Consider the following 16,887-nt stretch of genomic DNA (forward strand, 5'->3'; position numbering starts at 1 on the left):
TCTCCTCAGGCTGCTGATTTGGAGCTACTATTACCAATCTAGACTGCCTAAACTTTTCCTGCTTTTTAGATCAATTCCAAAGTGGGCAAACCACGCAGCCTCGTTTGCCTCAGGGGCGGGGGCGCTTGCTCTCCTTTCATTTTAACTCCCTAGGTCACAACATGAGGAAGGTGCCCCACTTCAGCTGAGAAAGGCAGATGACCAGGAGCAGCCCTGAGAGGTACCAGCGATGTCAGTGAAGTGAAAACGCCCCACTTCACTCCTTAATCCCTTGTCTCCCAGCTAAATTCTCACTCCGCGAGGGAAGACTTCTCTTTAGAAATGTCAGCTTCCAGAGAGGGCGAGTCCCTCGTTTCCTGCGGTGTCCCGGGCCACCCAGCGGTGCGGTGCCCTCCCTTCCCCAAGACGGAAGCAGAATCTGGGACGTGTGCAGGAGCCGGGATTTGGGGGCAAAGGTCTGTGGTAATGGGGAAACGGAGACCGCAGTAGAGCAGGAGGCGGAGACTTCCTGAAAAGGTCGCTATTTGGGTGAGTGTTGAGTGGCACCGAGTGAGAAGCAAAAGGATAGGTAACCCGCTTGAGCTCAAGGCCCAGAACTCAGGAGGTAGAGCTGGGAGCCAGCCCAGAAGCCTACCGCTATCAGCGACACCGCAGGACTGAGAAAAAGAGAAAAGACAAGGGGAAAAAAATCCCTTGAATGAGCCCCCACCTCCTCCAAGTCCCGCTCCAAGCGGTTGAAAAGCCAATCGCGGGGCGGGGCGGGGCTACGGACGGGACCGTACCCAATAGCTGCGGAGGGGGCGGGGCCGGGCCGGCGGCGCGCGGCGGCGGGGTTGCCTGGGGCAGAGAGCACAGAGCAGCTGAGGGGAGTCGCTGACCCGAGCTGCATGGAGGACCCGGTGGCAGCGGCAGCGGCAGCGGGGAGCCCGCGCGCCAATGGCAATGGCAATGGCAACGGCAACGGCAACGGCGGCGGCAAAGGGAAGCAAGCGTCGCCTAAGGGCCGGGAAGCGTTCAGAAGCCAGCGGCGGGAGTCGGAGGTGAGGGTCCCAGAGAGCTTCTGTTGGCGCCGGGAGGCGTCCACGGGCGGGAAGCGGGGCCCGAGGTGATCCGGCCGGGCCCCCTCTCCCGCCCTGCGCCCCCCAGCGCGCCCAGAGTCGCCCCTTAGAGCGGGCGCTTGCGGGGTCCGCCGCAGTCTGGCTCTGCGGCCGCTGGTCCCTCTCCGCCCGTGTTCTGCTGCGGGCAGGTCGAGGGCTTTCTCGCCCCCCCGGCCCCCGCTCCAGGAGATGCAGCGCGATCTCGAGCAGACCAGGGACTTCTCAAATATTTATCCCACTGATTGCTGCAGTCCCTTGAAGTAGAAATTCGTATCTTCGATTTACACAGGAGCGCACAGGCGCGGAGAGGTGGGGTGACTGGTGTGGGGGGTGGGAGTCCAGAGCTCCGCCGCAGTGGAGAGGGGCGGGCGTGGGGAGCAGCCGCCCTGCCACCCGAAGGCTCCCCGAGCCGATCCAGCTCTGCGGCGTCCTTCCACCCTCCCCCTCCCTGCACCCCTCCCCCAGGAGTGCTGGCAGGCGCCTTCAGGGAGTGCCTTCCACAGACATCAGGACCCTACCTGGAAGGGTTAATGAGACGGGATTCAGGCGGGGGCAGTACAGGAGTGAGTGGGTAAAGCTGTCCCAGGATACAAACCCACACAGCGGAGTAGGAATGCTTGGGTCGCTTCCTCTTCCGAAAAAGAAAAAAGAAATCTTAAGCCAGGAGGATGAAAGGATTGGATTATCATCACTCCCCCACTCCCCTCCTCCAGCCAGTCTCCATCAACTAGCCTGGTGGATCTGAGCGGGAACGGGAGAGATAAGGGACCACAAAATGTCAAGTGTGGAAGGGTCTGTAGAGGTCATCTGGAGTCAGAAGTTACTTGCGCAGAAGCATACATCTGGCTTAGTGGCCAGGAGCACGAGGCTTTGGGGAGCCAGACCAGGTTTTGAATCCCAGCCCTACCATTTACTCTCTGTATGTCTTGTGGCAAATTGCCAAACCTTTGGGCGCCCCAGTTTCTTCTTCTGTAAAATGAGGTTAACACTATCTCTGGAAGGTTGTCATAAAGTCAGTGAGATAACTGGATGCAAAATGTTTGATATAATGCAGGCACAGTGCATGTAATGGGTCAGTTCAGAGTAGCTCTTAGTACTGTATACCATCATCACCATCAAGGGGCAGAGCTGGTATGGGAGGCCAGGTCTTAGGCATCCCAGTCCACAGTTTACCATTTGAATAGTATCTCACAGTTTCCAAAGGGATTTCATGTGTGCTTTCCATTTTGATACAGACAGTAGGAATCCACCCCATTTTTTAAAAGAGAAGTGGAGGAGGTGAAATCCCTCACCTTTGGGAGGCAGAGCTCAGCCCTCCTGCAGGGTTCCATCCACATCACCTTTCCCCTGCCTCAGTACCCCTCTGGCCTCTTGGGGCAACTTTTGCATCCTTCCCCCATAGAGACATTGTTCTTACTCAAGTGTGAGGTTGTTGTTGTTGTTGTTTTTTTTGGGGGGGGTGTTAGTCATTCTATATGCCCAGCACTACTGTATTTTAGGTGCTAGGGATACAGCCATGAATTCATGAACGAGATGTCTTTTCCCTGTGGAGCTAATATCCTAGTGGGAGTGGAGAGACAGACAATATACTAATAAATGAAATAATTTCAGAGCATGTTGCATGTTCTTTGAGGGAATTAGGACTCCTCCTGGCATCAGAGCCCTTGTCCCTACTTACCACTTTACCTTTGCCAGTGAGTTCAGTGTCCAGAGACTCAGAGCTTTCCACCTGCACCACAGTTTACCTCCTGATTGTCTGCAGCTGCACTTCCCATGCTTGGAAATGAACTGCAGTGATCCTCTCTGGCTGGGCTCATTGCCTGGCTGAAGGGATTAGCTTTCCTCCACCTTCCACTGCAGCAGGAGAGCTGCCTCTACCTGTCGGTATACCCCCTATCACCACACCACCAGGTGCTAGACTCAGATGACCATCTGCTTTTCCTTCCCTCCCTCCTTTTGCTTTCTGTGGAAAACAGTCCTCAGGAGAGATGATGGTTTTCTTTCCTCTCTAGGTGTTCTAAAGAAATACTGACAGAGAATTACTTGGCAAAGTCAAGAGAGCCTCCTACCCACATCACTGTTTATAGGGGCACTATTGACCTACCTCTGCCTGTGGCTTTTAGGTATGAACTTGCCAACCAAAAAAGGAAGCTAGATAATAATTGTTTACTTAATAAAAAGATTCTTTATTTTATTTTTTATTTTTTTACAGAGACAGAGAGAGAGAGTCAGAGAGAGGGATAGACAGGGACAGGCAGAGAGTAACGAAGAGAGATGAGAAGCATCAATCATTAGTTTTTTCATTGCGCATTGCAACACCTTAGTTGTTCAGTGACTGCTTTCTCATATGTGCCTTGACCGCGGGCCTTCAGCAGACTGAATAACCCCTTGCTTGAGCCAGCAACCTTGGGCTCAAGCTGGTGAATTTTTTTTTTTTTTTTTTTTGCTCAAACCAGATGAGCCCATGCTCAAGCTGGTGACCTCCGGGTCTCGAACCTGGGTCTTCCGCATCCCAGTTGGGCGCTCTATCCACTGTGCCACCCTCCTGGTCAGGCAATAAAAAGATTCTTAACCTACCACATGATTTACCGCAGACCTCTCACAGCCAGATCCCCTGGTTTAATTGGTTCCTGAAGTCCTTGACAACGTTTGTGGCAAAATTCAGATGTGCGTTTTTCATAAAATATAGTTCAATACATTAAATTTAAATGATGTTTGCTATTTATTTTTTTAATTTGTTTTTACTTTTATGTTATATGCTATTTAAAACAAGTGTTTTCAAACTGTAGGGGGTAACCTGTGAGTTGGGACCAACATTTAAAAAATAATAGAATACGCCTGACCAGGCGGTGGCGCAGTGGATAGAGTGTCAGACTGGGATGCTGAGGACCCAGGTTCGAGACCCTGAGGTCGCCAGCTTGAATGCGGTCTCATCTGGTTTGAACAAAGCCCACCAGCTTGAACCCAAGGTCGCTGGCTCCAGCAAGGGGTTACTCAGTCTGCTGAGGGCCCGCAGTCAGGATAGATTCTTATAAAAGAAATTAATATGAGAAAGCAATCAATGAACAACTAAGGTGTTGCAACGCGCAATGAAAAACTAATGATTGATGCTTCTCAGCTCTCTCTGTTCCTGCCTGTCTGCCCCTGTCTATCCCTCTCTCTGACTCACTCTCTGTCTCTGTAAAAAATAAATAAATAAATAAAAATAAATAAAAAATAATAGAATACAATATGTGTGGCACACATGTACAAAGAGTCAAACAAATATACGATTTCATGCATTAATTTCTTTGGTTTTTTGTGGGAGAGACAGAGAGAATCAGAGAGAGGGATAGATAGGGACAGACGGACAGGAACGGAGAGAGATGAGGCATATTAATTCAGGCATATTAATTTCTTTTATAAGAATCTATCCTGCCTGACCAGGCGATGGTGCAGTGGATAGAGCGTCAGACTGGGATGCGGAAGACCCAGGTTCGAGACCCCGAGGTCTCCAACTTGAGCGCGGGCTCATCTGGTTGGAGCAAAAGCTCACCAGCTTGAGCCCAAGGTCGCTGGCTCAAGCAAAGGGGTTACTCCGTCTGCTGAAGGCCCACGGTCAAGGCATATATGAGAAATCATGGACAGCTAAGGTGTTGCAACATGCAACGAAAAACTAATGATTGATGCTTCTCATCTCTCCGTTCCTGTCTGTCCCTGTCTATCCTTCTCTCTGACTTTGTCTCTGTAAAAAAAAAAAAAAAAATCTTAGGAACGATGCTAAATATGAAAAAATTATAAGCATATTACAGCTTCAGGATAAAGTAAAGAAAATTTAAAAACAAATGTTCAACAATGGAGAACTGGTTAAGTAAACCAATATATATCTGTCTGCTTTACTGTTTAAATTGGTAGGCATAGTAATATGAGAAAATTTTTTTCTAATATATTAAAACTTGTAAGTAAAATTCTAAGTAGAGCAACCGTCTATAGTTCTACCAAGTGCTGGGTGATGTGCTATATATATTTTTTTAATATATTAACTCATTTAGTCCTTACAATGACACTGTGTTTTTATTTATTTTTTTTTTGTATTTTTCTGAAGTTGGAAACGGGGAGGCAGTCAGACTCCTGCATGCGTCCAACCGGGATCCACCCAGTATGCCCACCAGGGGGCGATGCTCTGCCCATCTGGGGCGTTGCTCTGTTGTAACCAGGGCCATTCTAGCCCCTGAGGCAGAGGCCATGGAGCCATCCTCAGCGCCCAGGCCAACTTTGCTCCAATGGAGCCTTGGCTGCGGGAGGGGAAGAGAGAGACAGAGAGGAAGGAGAAGGGAAGGGATGGAGAAGCAGATGGGCGCCTCTCCTGTGTGCCCTGGCCGGGAATTGTACCTGGGACTCCTGCACACCAGGCCGACGCTCTACCACTGAGCCAACCAGCCAGGGCTCATTTATTTTTTTACAGAGACAGAGACAGTCAGAGACAGACAGGAACAGAGAGAGATGAGAAGCATCAATCATTAGTTTTTCATTGCAACACCTTAGTTGTTCATTGATTGCTTTCTCATATGTGCCTTGACTGGGAGGCTACAGCAGACCGAGTAACCCTTGCTCGAGCCAATGACCTTGGGTCCAAGCTGGTGAGCTTTTTGCTCAAACCAGATGAGCCTGCACTCAAGCTGGCTACCTCAGGGTCTCAAACCTGGGTCCTCCACATCTCAGTCCAATGCTCTATCCACTACCCCACCGCCTAGTCAGGCAAACTATCCTCATTTTATAGATAAGAAAGCTGAGCATGTTGTTTTCCAGCAATTCCCTGACACCAATTCAATTCAGTTCTGACAATACCTGCAGTTAGCTCAGACCCCACACGTTAAGGGCTCAGTGCCCTGAGACTGCCCCCACTTCAGACACCAGCCACAAGTGGAGTCCTCAGGCTACCTGTACTTCTACCTGGTCAACAACAAATTTAGAGGTTACTATAACACCCTTTTCAGGCTTAATAATTCACTAGAGGGACTCAACAGAACTCAGAAAAGTGCTATACTTATTATAACACTTTTATTATAAAGGATACAACTCAGAAACAGCCAAATAAAGAGGAACATAGGACAAGGTATGGAGGTGGGGTGGTGCAGAGAGTTTACATGCCCTCTCAGGGGCATTACCCTCCTAGCACGTTGGTGTGCCCACAGCTCATTGTTTTATGGTTTTTATATAGCATTCCATTACCTAGACATGGTTGGTTCAACCACTGGCATTGCGATTGAACTCAATCTCTAGCCTGCTCTCCTCCCTGGAGGTAGGGCGAGCCCCTCCCTTCAAGCTCTCTTTGGGTTCATGTGAGTCACCTCTTTAGCTTAAACTCAAGTGTGGTTGACAGGGCTCTTTATGAATAACAGACACTCCTATCACTCAGGAAATTCCAGAGGTTTTAGGAGTTCTGTGCCAGAAATGGGATGGGGTGGGGCAAAGACCAAATATATTTTTTTATACTACACTGAGAGGTTAAGTAACTTACTCAAGATCACATAATATGTGACAGTATGTCACAGTCGAGATTCAGAAATTTAAAAACTAATATATACTAGTAGGAAATATTCCACAATGCTTAAAGAGGTTAGGGGGCTCTGTTAAAATAATTTATAAGCAGGTTAGTAGGTCCCAGCGCATGCAGGATCTGCTGCCATCCGAACAGTTGGGTTCCCGGTGCATCTTTAGGGCACGTTTGAGTGTAGTGAGCGACCGTGGGGGCGCCACAACGCGGGGTTCTGGGCAGCAGTGGCCGAGCTGGAACTCACCTTACCCCCTTTCCCCACCCATGTCTGTAGCCGTGGCTTTGCGCTACCGCATGCCCATGGGCCTCATAGAATGAGATTTGCCCTAAATCATACAGTGGGTTAATGACAGAGCTGAAGTTAGGGTACAGTCTACCTCTTGTTTTTGTCCATCTCATTTTCTAGAGACAGCAAGATGCTCTTCTGGTCTGTGTTTGTGTTGATCAGATATGGGCACAGATTGTAGCTTTCATATCTGTTACCGCAAAGATTTCTCTGTTACAGGGCTCTGTGGACTGCCCCACTCTGGAATTTGAGTATGGAGACGCAGATGGGCACGCAGCAGAGTTGTCAGGTATGGTGCAGATGGGTCTGTAGAGAGTGGAAGACGGTCAGGAGGAGAGGGAAGACGCTTGTTATCTCCCCTGGTAGCTTGTCTGTTCTCCACAAGTGGCTATAGAACAAAGGCTGTTCTCCACATTCCTGCTTCTCTGCACCCTCCAGTGGTAAATATCTCATTGTTCGTGTTCACAGTTCTTTCTGTGGATTCTCCCTTGGCTATGATGCTCTCCATTCTATCACTCTTTTCTGCCCACCCTTCTTTATTCTTTTCTGCTGTACTCTTGAGTCTGTTTTCTCTCTACCCTCTCCCATTTCTTCTCTCTTTCTCTTCCCATATCCCCCCATATCTTTGCATGCCTGCTTCTTTCTGCCACACTCTCTATCCCATTATCTCTCCTTTTCTACTTCCATCTTGCTGCCTTCCCAACACCTGCCCCTTGGATAAACCTCAGCAATGTCTGAAGACGAACTCTGTAGACCGTTGCCCGGCTGGGCAAGGCTGGGCATACCCCCTGTAGCCATCCTAGTGGAGCTGTGCTTGGATGTTTCTGAGCCTGAGGTGAGTGATCCCATTCTTCCTTGAGGGCTGGGCTGCTTCTCTCCAGATTTGTAGCTCAGGCTACCTGTGATGTCCTCACATTCAGGGCCTCCATGTTACTCGTGCTGTGAATGCCAGTTATTAATAAAGGAGCCTTGGGTGGAACTTAAATATTCTGTCATGTGGAAGTGACACTTTGAGACATGCTTTTTCAAAGAAAAGAGACTAATATTTTTAAAGAAGTTCTTGTGAATAAGCACAGGGAATAAATTTTGTGATGAGTGACAGAAATAGAGAACTAAGTTTAATAACCAACAAAGGATTGGAATCTGGAGTGTGTGTGTGTGTGTGTGTGTGTAGGGAGGGAGAGAGAAGAGAAGAAAGAGAAGAAGGATAGGAAAGAATAACCCAAGTGGTCCAAAGAGAAGTGGTCAAAGACTATGAATCGAAATTCATAGGTTAGCAAATTATACAGTCAATAAATATATGAAAAGATATTCAACTACTTTGGTAAATGGGGAAAGGCAAATTAAAATTATGCAGTATTGTTTTACATTCATCAAACTACAAAACTTAAAAGCCTCGGGTTGGTGAGGGTACAGAGAAATGAGCACTTTTATACGGTGCTTGGCATGAGGGAGCAGAGTATAAAATTGGAAAGCAGTTTGGTCTTATGACCTAGCAGTCTAGATGTACACTTTAAAAAACCACTTAGGCACAAGAAAACATGTACAAAAATAGTTATTGCAGCCATTGTGGAACATGGAAAATAATTTAGCAGAGGAATGGATAAACTGTAGTATATCAATATATAGCCATTAAAATAATTGATCTATATCAATATATATATTTATTTATTTATTTATTTTAGCCAGAGAGGAAAGGACAGACAGGAACATCAATCTGTTTCTATATGTTTTCTGACTGGGATCGAATCAGGAACCTCTGTGCTTTGGGACAATGCTTTAAACAACTAATCTCTCCGGCCAGGACTATATCAATATGTTTCGATGTCAATAAATGTTAAAAACATAATGTTGGTGGGGATGGGGAGAGAAACTGACAAAATAATATATACTTGCATCAACCAGCTTAAACAAATGAGTTTAAAAGATGTTTCTAGAAGTCCAGTTGCATACTTATTTGAGAGCAGTGTCAATTAAATGAATGGATATGTTCATCATGCTGTTTTTCTTGTAAAAAGAACTATTGAAAGACACATAATAAAAAAGTTTTCTTAAAAAAATAATTTATACAGTATGATAGTTACTGCTTGGATAAAAACTTTTTAAAAAGAACAGTATTGCCTGACCAGGCGTTGGTGCAGTGGATAGAGCGTCGGACTGGGATGCAGAGGACCCAGGTTCGAGACACCGAGATCCCCAGCTTGAGCGCGGGCTCATCTGGTTTGAGCAAAGCTCACCAGCTTGGACCCAGGGTCGCTGGCTCGAGCAAGGGGTTACTCTGTCTGCTAAAGGCCCACAGTCAAGGCACATACGAGAAAGCAATCAATGAACAACTAAGGTGTTGCAATGAAAAACTGATGATTGATGCTTCTCATCTCTCTTCTTTCCTGTCTGTCTGTCCCTATCTATCCCTCTCTCTGACTCTTTCTCTGTCTCTGTAAAAAATAAAAATAAAAAAATAAATAAAAAAGAACAGTATTATCTGTTGTTTACAGGCACATACATATGCAGTAAAAGAATAAAAACAGCATGTGAAGCATACACACTGACTTCATTACAGTGGAGAGGGAAAGAAGACAAGCTGGAGAAGAAGAGGGAACTTTAGATGTCTGAAGCCAGTATGACAAGTATTAATATTTGTTTAATCTGGGTAGGAGATACACAGGTGTCTTACGTGTATTCTGTATTTACCTATATATGAAAGTTCATGATCTAAAATTTAAAAATAAAAATAAGAACAAAGTTTAATACCTAAGGGAGTGCTTCCTTTTCTGACTGGGTTTGTGCTCTAGTCTTAAATATATATAAATATGCACACACACACACACACACACACACACACACCTATAAGCGTGGAAGAGTTTAAGATTCAGAGGAGAGACTTGCATCTGATGACTCCAGGACTCTGGAACTCAGAACTCAGATGACTTCCAGATGAGGTGTTTTTCACCCATTAGACAACTGGCTGGAACATAAGTGAATTTCTCTTGCTTTGTGGATTACCTAGTTCAATTTATATCAAGGGTCACAGTTAGGGAACAGGGTTTTGAGGAAATCTGTTTTATCACCTAATGATTTCGCGACTTCAATTCTTCACCCTTTATAAGGTGAGGGTACTGGTATAGTTTTCTGGAGTGTGTATGTATGTGTTGATGTGTGTCTGTATAGGGGAAAAGGGCATTTATATTTCTCATAAGCTCTCTGCATTTTGTATTGAGAGACTACTGTCAGCAAAGTTAGATTTTCCTGGGCACAGGCTGCCCTTTGGCAAGCATAGCTACTCTTACATGGTTTGATGTTGTCTCTGCCTAGGTGGCTGTGGGTAGGAACCTAAACTTCTATATCCTTCGAGGAAACTCAGCAGGCAGAGAATGAACTGGCTGCAACCCCAAAGAGCCATCTAACATGCTCGCCAGTCCTCACCCTGGCTCCTCGAACAGCACAAAGACCTTGCCTCTAAATTTCAGGACTGGTGTTGCCCTCCTCTTCCCCTGGGACAGGGTAGTCCCAGGCTGGGTTGCCAAGCAGAGGGGCTGCAGCCCTGAGAAACAGTAGTGATAACATTAAGCCCTCCCAGCTCCAGCCCTCTTCCTGGCCCTCATCAAATGTCGAAGCCTGCCTTCTCTGCTGTAGCAGCCAGCTGGCAGGAGGAGGACAGGTTTGATGGTTTAATCACCCAGGGACACGGCGGCTATTTTTAACTGCTCCAAAAGGGAGGAAGCTGGCTCTGAGTGGAATTGGACACAGGAACGTATTGGGAGCTTGCGCTCTTTGATGCCACCTTCTCTATTCCAGACCAGGATAATAGGGGTCTGCTGAATGTGACTCTGTCTTGTCTTTCCTGCCACAGAATTGTATAGCTACACTGAAAACCTGGAATTCACCACTAACCGGAGGTGCTTTGAGGAAGATTTCAGGACTCAAGGTAGGCCCTGGTCAGTTGGCTCAATGGATAGAACGTCGGCCCAGCGTATGGACATCCCAGGTTTGATTCTTGGTCAGGGCACACAAGAGAAGTGACCATCTGCTTCTCTCCCCCTCTCTCTCCTTCTTCGCCTCCTGCAGCCAGTGGCTCGATTGGTTCAAGTGTTGACCTGGGCACTGAGGATCGCTCAGTTGGTCTGAGCGTTGGTCTCAGGTGCTCAGTTGATTCAAGCATCCGCCCCAGACGGGTTGCCAGGTGGACTCTGATTGGGGTGCATGTAGGAGTCTGTCTCACAACCTCCCCTCCTTTCACTTTGGAAAAAAAGACTCAAGGTGATCTCAGAGCCTTATTCTTAGAGACCTGCTTTTATCTCCATGCTACCCCCCGCCCCAATCTAGAAAGCACTTAACACAAATGTGATCCTTCTTTATCCTCTCCATAACCATGGCCCAAGTATGGGACCGTTTCCTCTGCCTCTAGTGGAGAGGCCATGGAATGGAGGCTAGAGGAGCCTGAGCTAGGTCCCTTTCCCTGACGTAAAAGGCCAGTAGGGCAGAGGGAGGAGAGGTGGGTCTGGCCCAGTGCCCTGTTGCCTGGTAGCATCCTGTGCCTAGCCTAGTCCTTGACCTTAATGTTCAACCCCTGCTTCCAACTCTGCCGCACTCTCAATACCATCTAATAATTCCATGTGTCCACACTGTGATTCTCTCAGACTTCCATTCCCTTACTTGGTCAGTGGCTCTTCAATTTTCAACTCCACAAATGTGAATACCTGTTTTGTGCCAGAGATGTAGGGAGGTAGGGGTGAAGGTGAATTTGCAGTGTCTTCAAAGAGGTTATAGTTAGGTAGCAAAGGGGAAAATGTGTATATCACAAAACTAGCTCAGGCCAAGAGGAAATGGTATCATAAGAGAATAAAGAAGTATCTTCCGGGACAGAGCTTCTGGCTGGAGCATTAGTGGGAAAGAGATGATTTTGTGTTTGATCTGGAATGATGACTAGGAATTGCATATGTAGGAAGACGGAGGGAACACCTTGAAGAAAAGGAGAGAGGCTGTGTATGGAGGATGGAGGGGATATGGAGAAAGATGAGGCTACAGAGTGCGTTCAGGCAAGAACTTTTTGGGTCCTTTACTTTTATCATCTCTTATTTTTTTCCTCAGCTAAATAAGGAAGCTTTTGAAGAGAAGAATTTGTAGGGGGCTGAGATCAGAGGTGGATACAGTATCTGGAGTTTTTCCAGGAAGGGGAGGCAGCAGTGGACACTGGATCTTTGTGGCCTTCTGTCCCCAGTGCAGGGCAAGGAGTGGCTGGAGCTGGAGGAAGATGCCCAGAAGGCCTACGTGATGCGACTCCTGGACCGGCTGGAGGTGGTCAGCAGGGAGCAGCGACTGAAGGTGGCCCGTGCTGTTCTTTACCTGGCCCAAGGTGAGTGACCACCTTTGCCAACTTTAGAGGGGTGGGAACTAGGGAGAGAAATAGTGTTATCAGGAGTAGGATGAGGCAAGTCATGCTGGGGAGAAAGGTCCCTGGCTCTCAAGCACAGATCTTGTCATGTGCTAGGAGTAATCTGGTGCCTATGAAGGAGACGAGGAAATGGTAAAAGGTACTGTTCTGGATCCCTTGGAATCCACCTTTATTTTACCTGGCACGTCAGGATTTCTGATGGATTCTCTTTTCCTTAACCTGGGCTAGAATACTATTTGGAGACTAGCAAGAGGGTCAGGGGCCAGAGCTAATGATGCACTACCAGCTGAGCATGGAGGCTTCTTGTATCGTCTGTGGCCTGGCCCTGACACTAAGGGAAGGCAGGGGTGTGCCACAGATGAACACGTGGACCATCTGCATTGTTTCTTGTTGCCATTTAGAAGGTTCAAGCCAAAATAGCAGCAGGAGTAGATGAGTAATTTGGAGATGGTCAGAACGCAATGAGATTAATTGAGGAAAGCTTTTCAGAAGAAACCTATTACCAGGTGTTGGAAAGAGAAATGAGATAACCTAGTTGGAATAGTAAACATAAACCCTGAGATTAAAAATAAAAGGACTATTGGCGGAACAAACTAGCTGGGAACTAAAACACTATAAAAATCATAAATGGCCTGACCAGGCGGTGGCGCAATGGATAGAGCGTCAGACTGGGATGCAGAGGACCCAGGTTCGAGAACCCGAGGTCGCCAGCTTGAGCACGGGCTCATCTGGTTTGAGCAAAAGCCCACCAGCTTGAACCCAAGGTCGCTGGCTCCAGCAAGGGGTTACTCGGTCTGCTGAAGGCCCGCAGTCAAGGCACATATGAGAAAGCAATCAATGAACAACTAAGGTGTTGCAACGCGCAGTGAAAAACTAATGATTGATGCTTCTCATCTCTCTCCATTCCTGTCTGTCTGTCCCTGTCTATCCCTCTCTCTCTGACTCACTCTCTGTCTCTGTTAAAAAAACAAAAAATCATAAATGAAGAGGAAATAGAGTGGACAAGACTGTAGCAAACAAGACAGTGTCCAACCATATCTACTGGGTCTGGTGCTATGACCAACTTCCAGGTGCCAGAACCTTCCTCTTTTTACTTGAGGGCTTTCTCTGCAGCCTACACCCGGCAGCCAGGAATGCTGGGGGATTAATGGGCTCCCCAAGTCCAGCAGCACTCAGCAGTGACTGACAGGATTAGTGAGTGAATAGCCCGACCACCTCACCCCTCTTAGTAGGATGACTCTGAGTTGTGTGTTTTATAGTATTTCCTTGACCTTCCCCCGTTCAGTCCCAGGGATAGGCTGCCCTCTCCTCCCTATCTCACTTCCCCACTTCTCCCTCTACTTATGGTTCCTGGGATCTACTCCTAAATAAATTGTACTTGAATTTTCATCTCTGGATCTACCTCTCAGGGAACTCAAACTTGAGATAGGACATTGATGAGTACATTGGACATAGCCCTGGAGTGTGCCTTCCCTCTCCCATGAAGTTCTCAGAGGCCCTTGCCCTATATTTGTCAGCCTAATTGTTGGGAAAGGTTTTGGGAGATGGTCCTAAGATCATGGGGCAGGGTGGAAAGAACTGGGATACCCCCTCCTCAACCCCTATGGCACTGTCTGGTCCTCTAGGCTCTTTTGGGGAATGTGATTCAGAGGTCGATGTGCTACACTGGTCCAGGTACAACTGCTTCCTGCTCTATCAGATGGGGACCTTCTCGGCCTTCTTGGAGCTACTCCACATGGAAATCGAGTGAGAAGCCTTAGGGGAGGGCTGGCCTAGACAACCCCGTCTTTAAGGGGTACCTTATGTCCTGTGCTGGTTCCCTTACTGTAGAGACATCTCTGCAGAGCTGGATCTATTCACATCTCAATCCAAAACACACTGACAGGTCCCCTTCGTTCAGCCATGCTCTCTGATGTTCTGTTCTCCTACCTGACGTTGAGTTCAATGGCTGCTTCTGCCCCCACTTAACAGCTTCAATCCTGGGTTTCAGGGGCCTATCTTGGGTGGGTTGCCTTTTTATCCAAACACCTTCTCAGCCCAGCCTAGCTCTGAAATCCATGGAGAAAACTCTTCTGGCTGAGAACATGACTCACGAGGGACTGGGCCAGTTCCTGCCGTGAGCCCAATTCTTCCCTTCACAGGCTAGAGCACTAGAGGTGGCCTTATTGGCTCCATTCACTGTACTGAGTCCTCGTTTTGTCTCATGTCTATCACCAAGGAGCTTTAGATTGGGTAGAGTCTGGTTATTATTCATCAGATGTTGTTTAGCATCTGTTTTATGTCCAGCACAGTACTGGCCACCACGGGGATTACAAGAAAGTGAATATCACAGTCCCCACCCTTGCCTGTCTTCACCACAGATAGGGTATGCTGAAGTAGCAGAGGAATCCTATGGGCTCCTTTCCCTTAGGCCAATGTCGTATAACTGCATTACTGGGGAATGGCGGGTAGTCATGTATCTGTGTGTGATCAGTGGGGACGCAGTGAGTAAAGAGACCTTCTGGGTTCCCATGCTCTCCCTCCTTCTCGTGGCAGCAACAGCCAGGCCTGTAGCAGTGCTCTTCGGAAACCAGCCATCTCCATTGCTGACAGCACAGAACTCCGGTGAGTGGGCTGGCCATGGCAGTGGAACCAGGGATGGTGAGCAATGAATGGGTCACTCTTTGCTCAAACCCCAGGAGCACCCAGATTACTAGAAGTCATTAACTCCATGAGGTTGGACTCCGACAGAGACCATCCCCGAGGTCTCTGGCTGTAGGCTGGGGCTACCTTGGATACCTTTATGACCCTTCTGTAACCCCAGGGTGCTGCTGAGTGTCCTGTACCTCCTGGTGGAAAATATCCGCCTCGAGCGAGAAACCGACTCTCGCGGGTGGAGGACAGCCCGGGAGACCTTCCGCACTGAACTGAGTAAGAAGTAGCCCTTAAGGGAGGGTGGGGAGCGGGTGCCTGAGGTCAAGGGAAGCCCAGCATCTTCCTAAGATAGACAGGCAGCCTTTTTTTTTTCCTTTTCTCTTTTTTTTCAAATTAACATCTTTTCTTTTAGGACAGAGATATGGCACCGCAGGCATGAGGGCCTGCCTTGATTGCCCCTGTGTCTGTGAGCTAGGACCAGTCAAAGGTCTTCTATGCCTTAATCTCCTTGGTCGCAAATGGAGATGGGCACCCTTCTCCCATTCTATCATGAATCCCATGTGAAAAATGAGTTGAATCACCTTGAAAACTGAACTCTGTTCAAATATAAGTTGGTGTCATCAGAGAGGGATAAGATATGAAAGCCAATGGGATTTAGAACATGTTCATTAAAGTAGGAAAATGAGTTATGATCCACGAAATGCATTGAGTCCTTCAGCCAGAAAGCAACATTTTTATTTGTTTCTTTTAGTTTAGTATCCACCCCAAGCTTTGGGAGCTAAGCCATTTTACCTCCATGGCCTCCCTTCCTGCCCTTGAAGGGCTTCCATCTCAGGACCAAGTACTCCCAGTTCCTTAGGGGTGATGAGTGCGTCCAGAATCAGGGCCGCAGGGGCAGCCCTTCGGTTCCCTCGCCCTCACTCTCACTTGCCTCCCTCCACACCCTCCACACCCTCCAGGCTTCTCCATGCATAATGAGGAGCCTTTTGCTCTCCTGCTCTTCTCCATGGTCACCAAGTTCTGCAGTGGCCTGGCTCCCCACTTCCCCATAAAGAAGGTCCTGCTTCTGCTCTGGAAAGTGGTCATGGTGAGTGGCTCATTCTCCCCACTCCCATCTCATCAGATCAGCAGTGCCCCCTGCTACCTCAGTTTCTTCTGTTCTGATTCTACAAGCGGAATCTAGGCAGAAGACTAGGGCAGCTGTTAGCCAAGGAGGGGCAAAAAGTCTGTCCTAGAGAAATCAGATGTTCTAGGTCTGAGCAGGTTACTTTTTTCTGTTGGATTGACAGGAGATACCACTCTATGAGTTGGGGTATCATTACATCTTTCCTTGATAGAACTGCTGTTTTGTGGAAAGAACACTGGCTAAGAGTTGGGAGATCTGGTTTCTGCTCATACCGACAAGCTTGGGCAACTCTCTGTTCCTCAATTTCTCTAGCTATAAAATGTGGGGATTAGTGCCCTGCCCTCCATCCAGATAAAGGATTTGCTTTTTTTTTTAAAAATGGCCCTGGCCGGTTGGCTCAGTGGTAGAGCATTGGCCTGGCATGTGGATGTCCTGGGTTTGATTCCCAGTCAGGGCACACAGGAGAAGCAACCATCTGTTTCTCCACCCCTCCCACCCCCTTTTCTCTCTCTCTCTCTCTCTCTCTCTTTCTCTCTCTTTTTTCCCCTCCCACAGCAATGGCTCAGTTGGTTCAAGCAAGTTGGCCTTGTACGCTGGCGATAGCTCCATAGCCTTTGCCTCAAGTGCTAAAAAAAAAAGGCTCCATTCCTGAGCAATGGAGCAACATCCCCAGATGGACAGAGCATCACCCCATAGGGGGCTTGCCAGGTGGATCCTGGTTGGGGCTCATGCAGGAGTCTGTCTCTCTGCCTCCCTTCCTCTCACTAAAAATGGAAAGAAAAAAAAAAATGAGGCCCTGATAATTGTATGGTTGTA

The 16,887-nt window shown here is 47.8% G+C and overlaps 1 protein-coding gene across 1 annotated transcript in view; it reads left to right on the plus strand.

The window, feature by feature from the left end:
- The first annotated feature begins 821 nt into the window (after positions 1–821).
- Positions 822–16,887, plus strand: part of STRIP2 (striatin interacting protein 2) — a 45,437-nt gene continuing 29,371 nt past the window's right edge. Inside the window, exons 1-8 of the mRNA XM_066362654.1 lie at positions 822–1,040; positions 7,139–7,208; positions 10,770–10,844; positions 12,138–12,272; positions 13,937–14,057; positions 14,847–14,915; positions 15,115–15,221; positions 15,905–16,032. Of these exons, the coding sequence (XP_066218751.1) occupies positions 888–1,040; positions 7,139–7,208; positions 10,770–10,844; positions 12,138–12,272; positions 13,937–14,057; positions 14,847–14,915; positions 15,115–15,221; positions 15,905–16,032 (858 nt within the window). The 5' untranslated portion in view covers positions 822–887. The remainder of the gene's footprint in view (positions 1,041–7,138; positions 7,209–10,769; positions 10,845–12,137; positions 12,273–13,936; positions 14,058–14,846; positions 14,916–15,114; positions 15,222–15,904; positions 16,033–16,887) is intronic.

Source organism: Saccopteryx leptura, chromosome 2 (genome assembly GCF_036850995.1).
Source record: "Saccopteryx leptura isolate mSacLep1 chromosome 2, mSacLep1_pri_phased_curated, whole genome shotgun sequence".
NCBI lineage: Eukaryota > Metazoa > Chordata > Mammalia > Chiroptera > Emballonuridae > Saccopteryx > Saccopteryx leptura.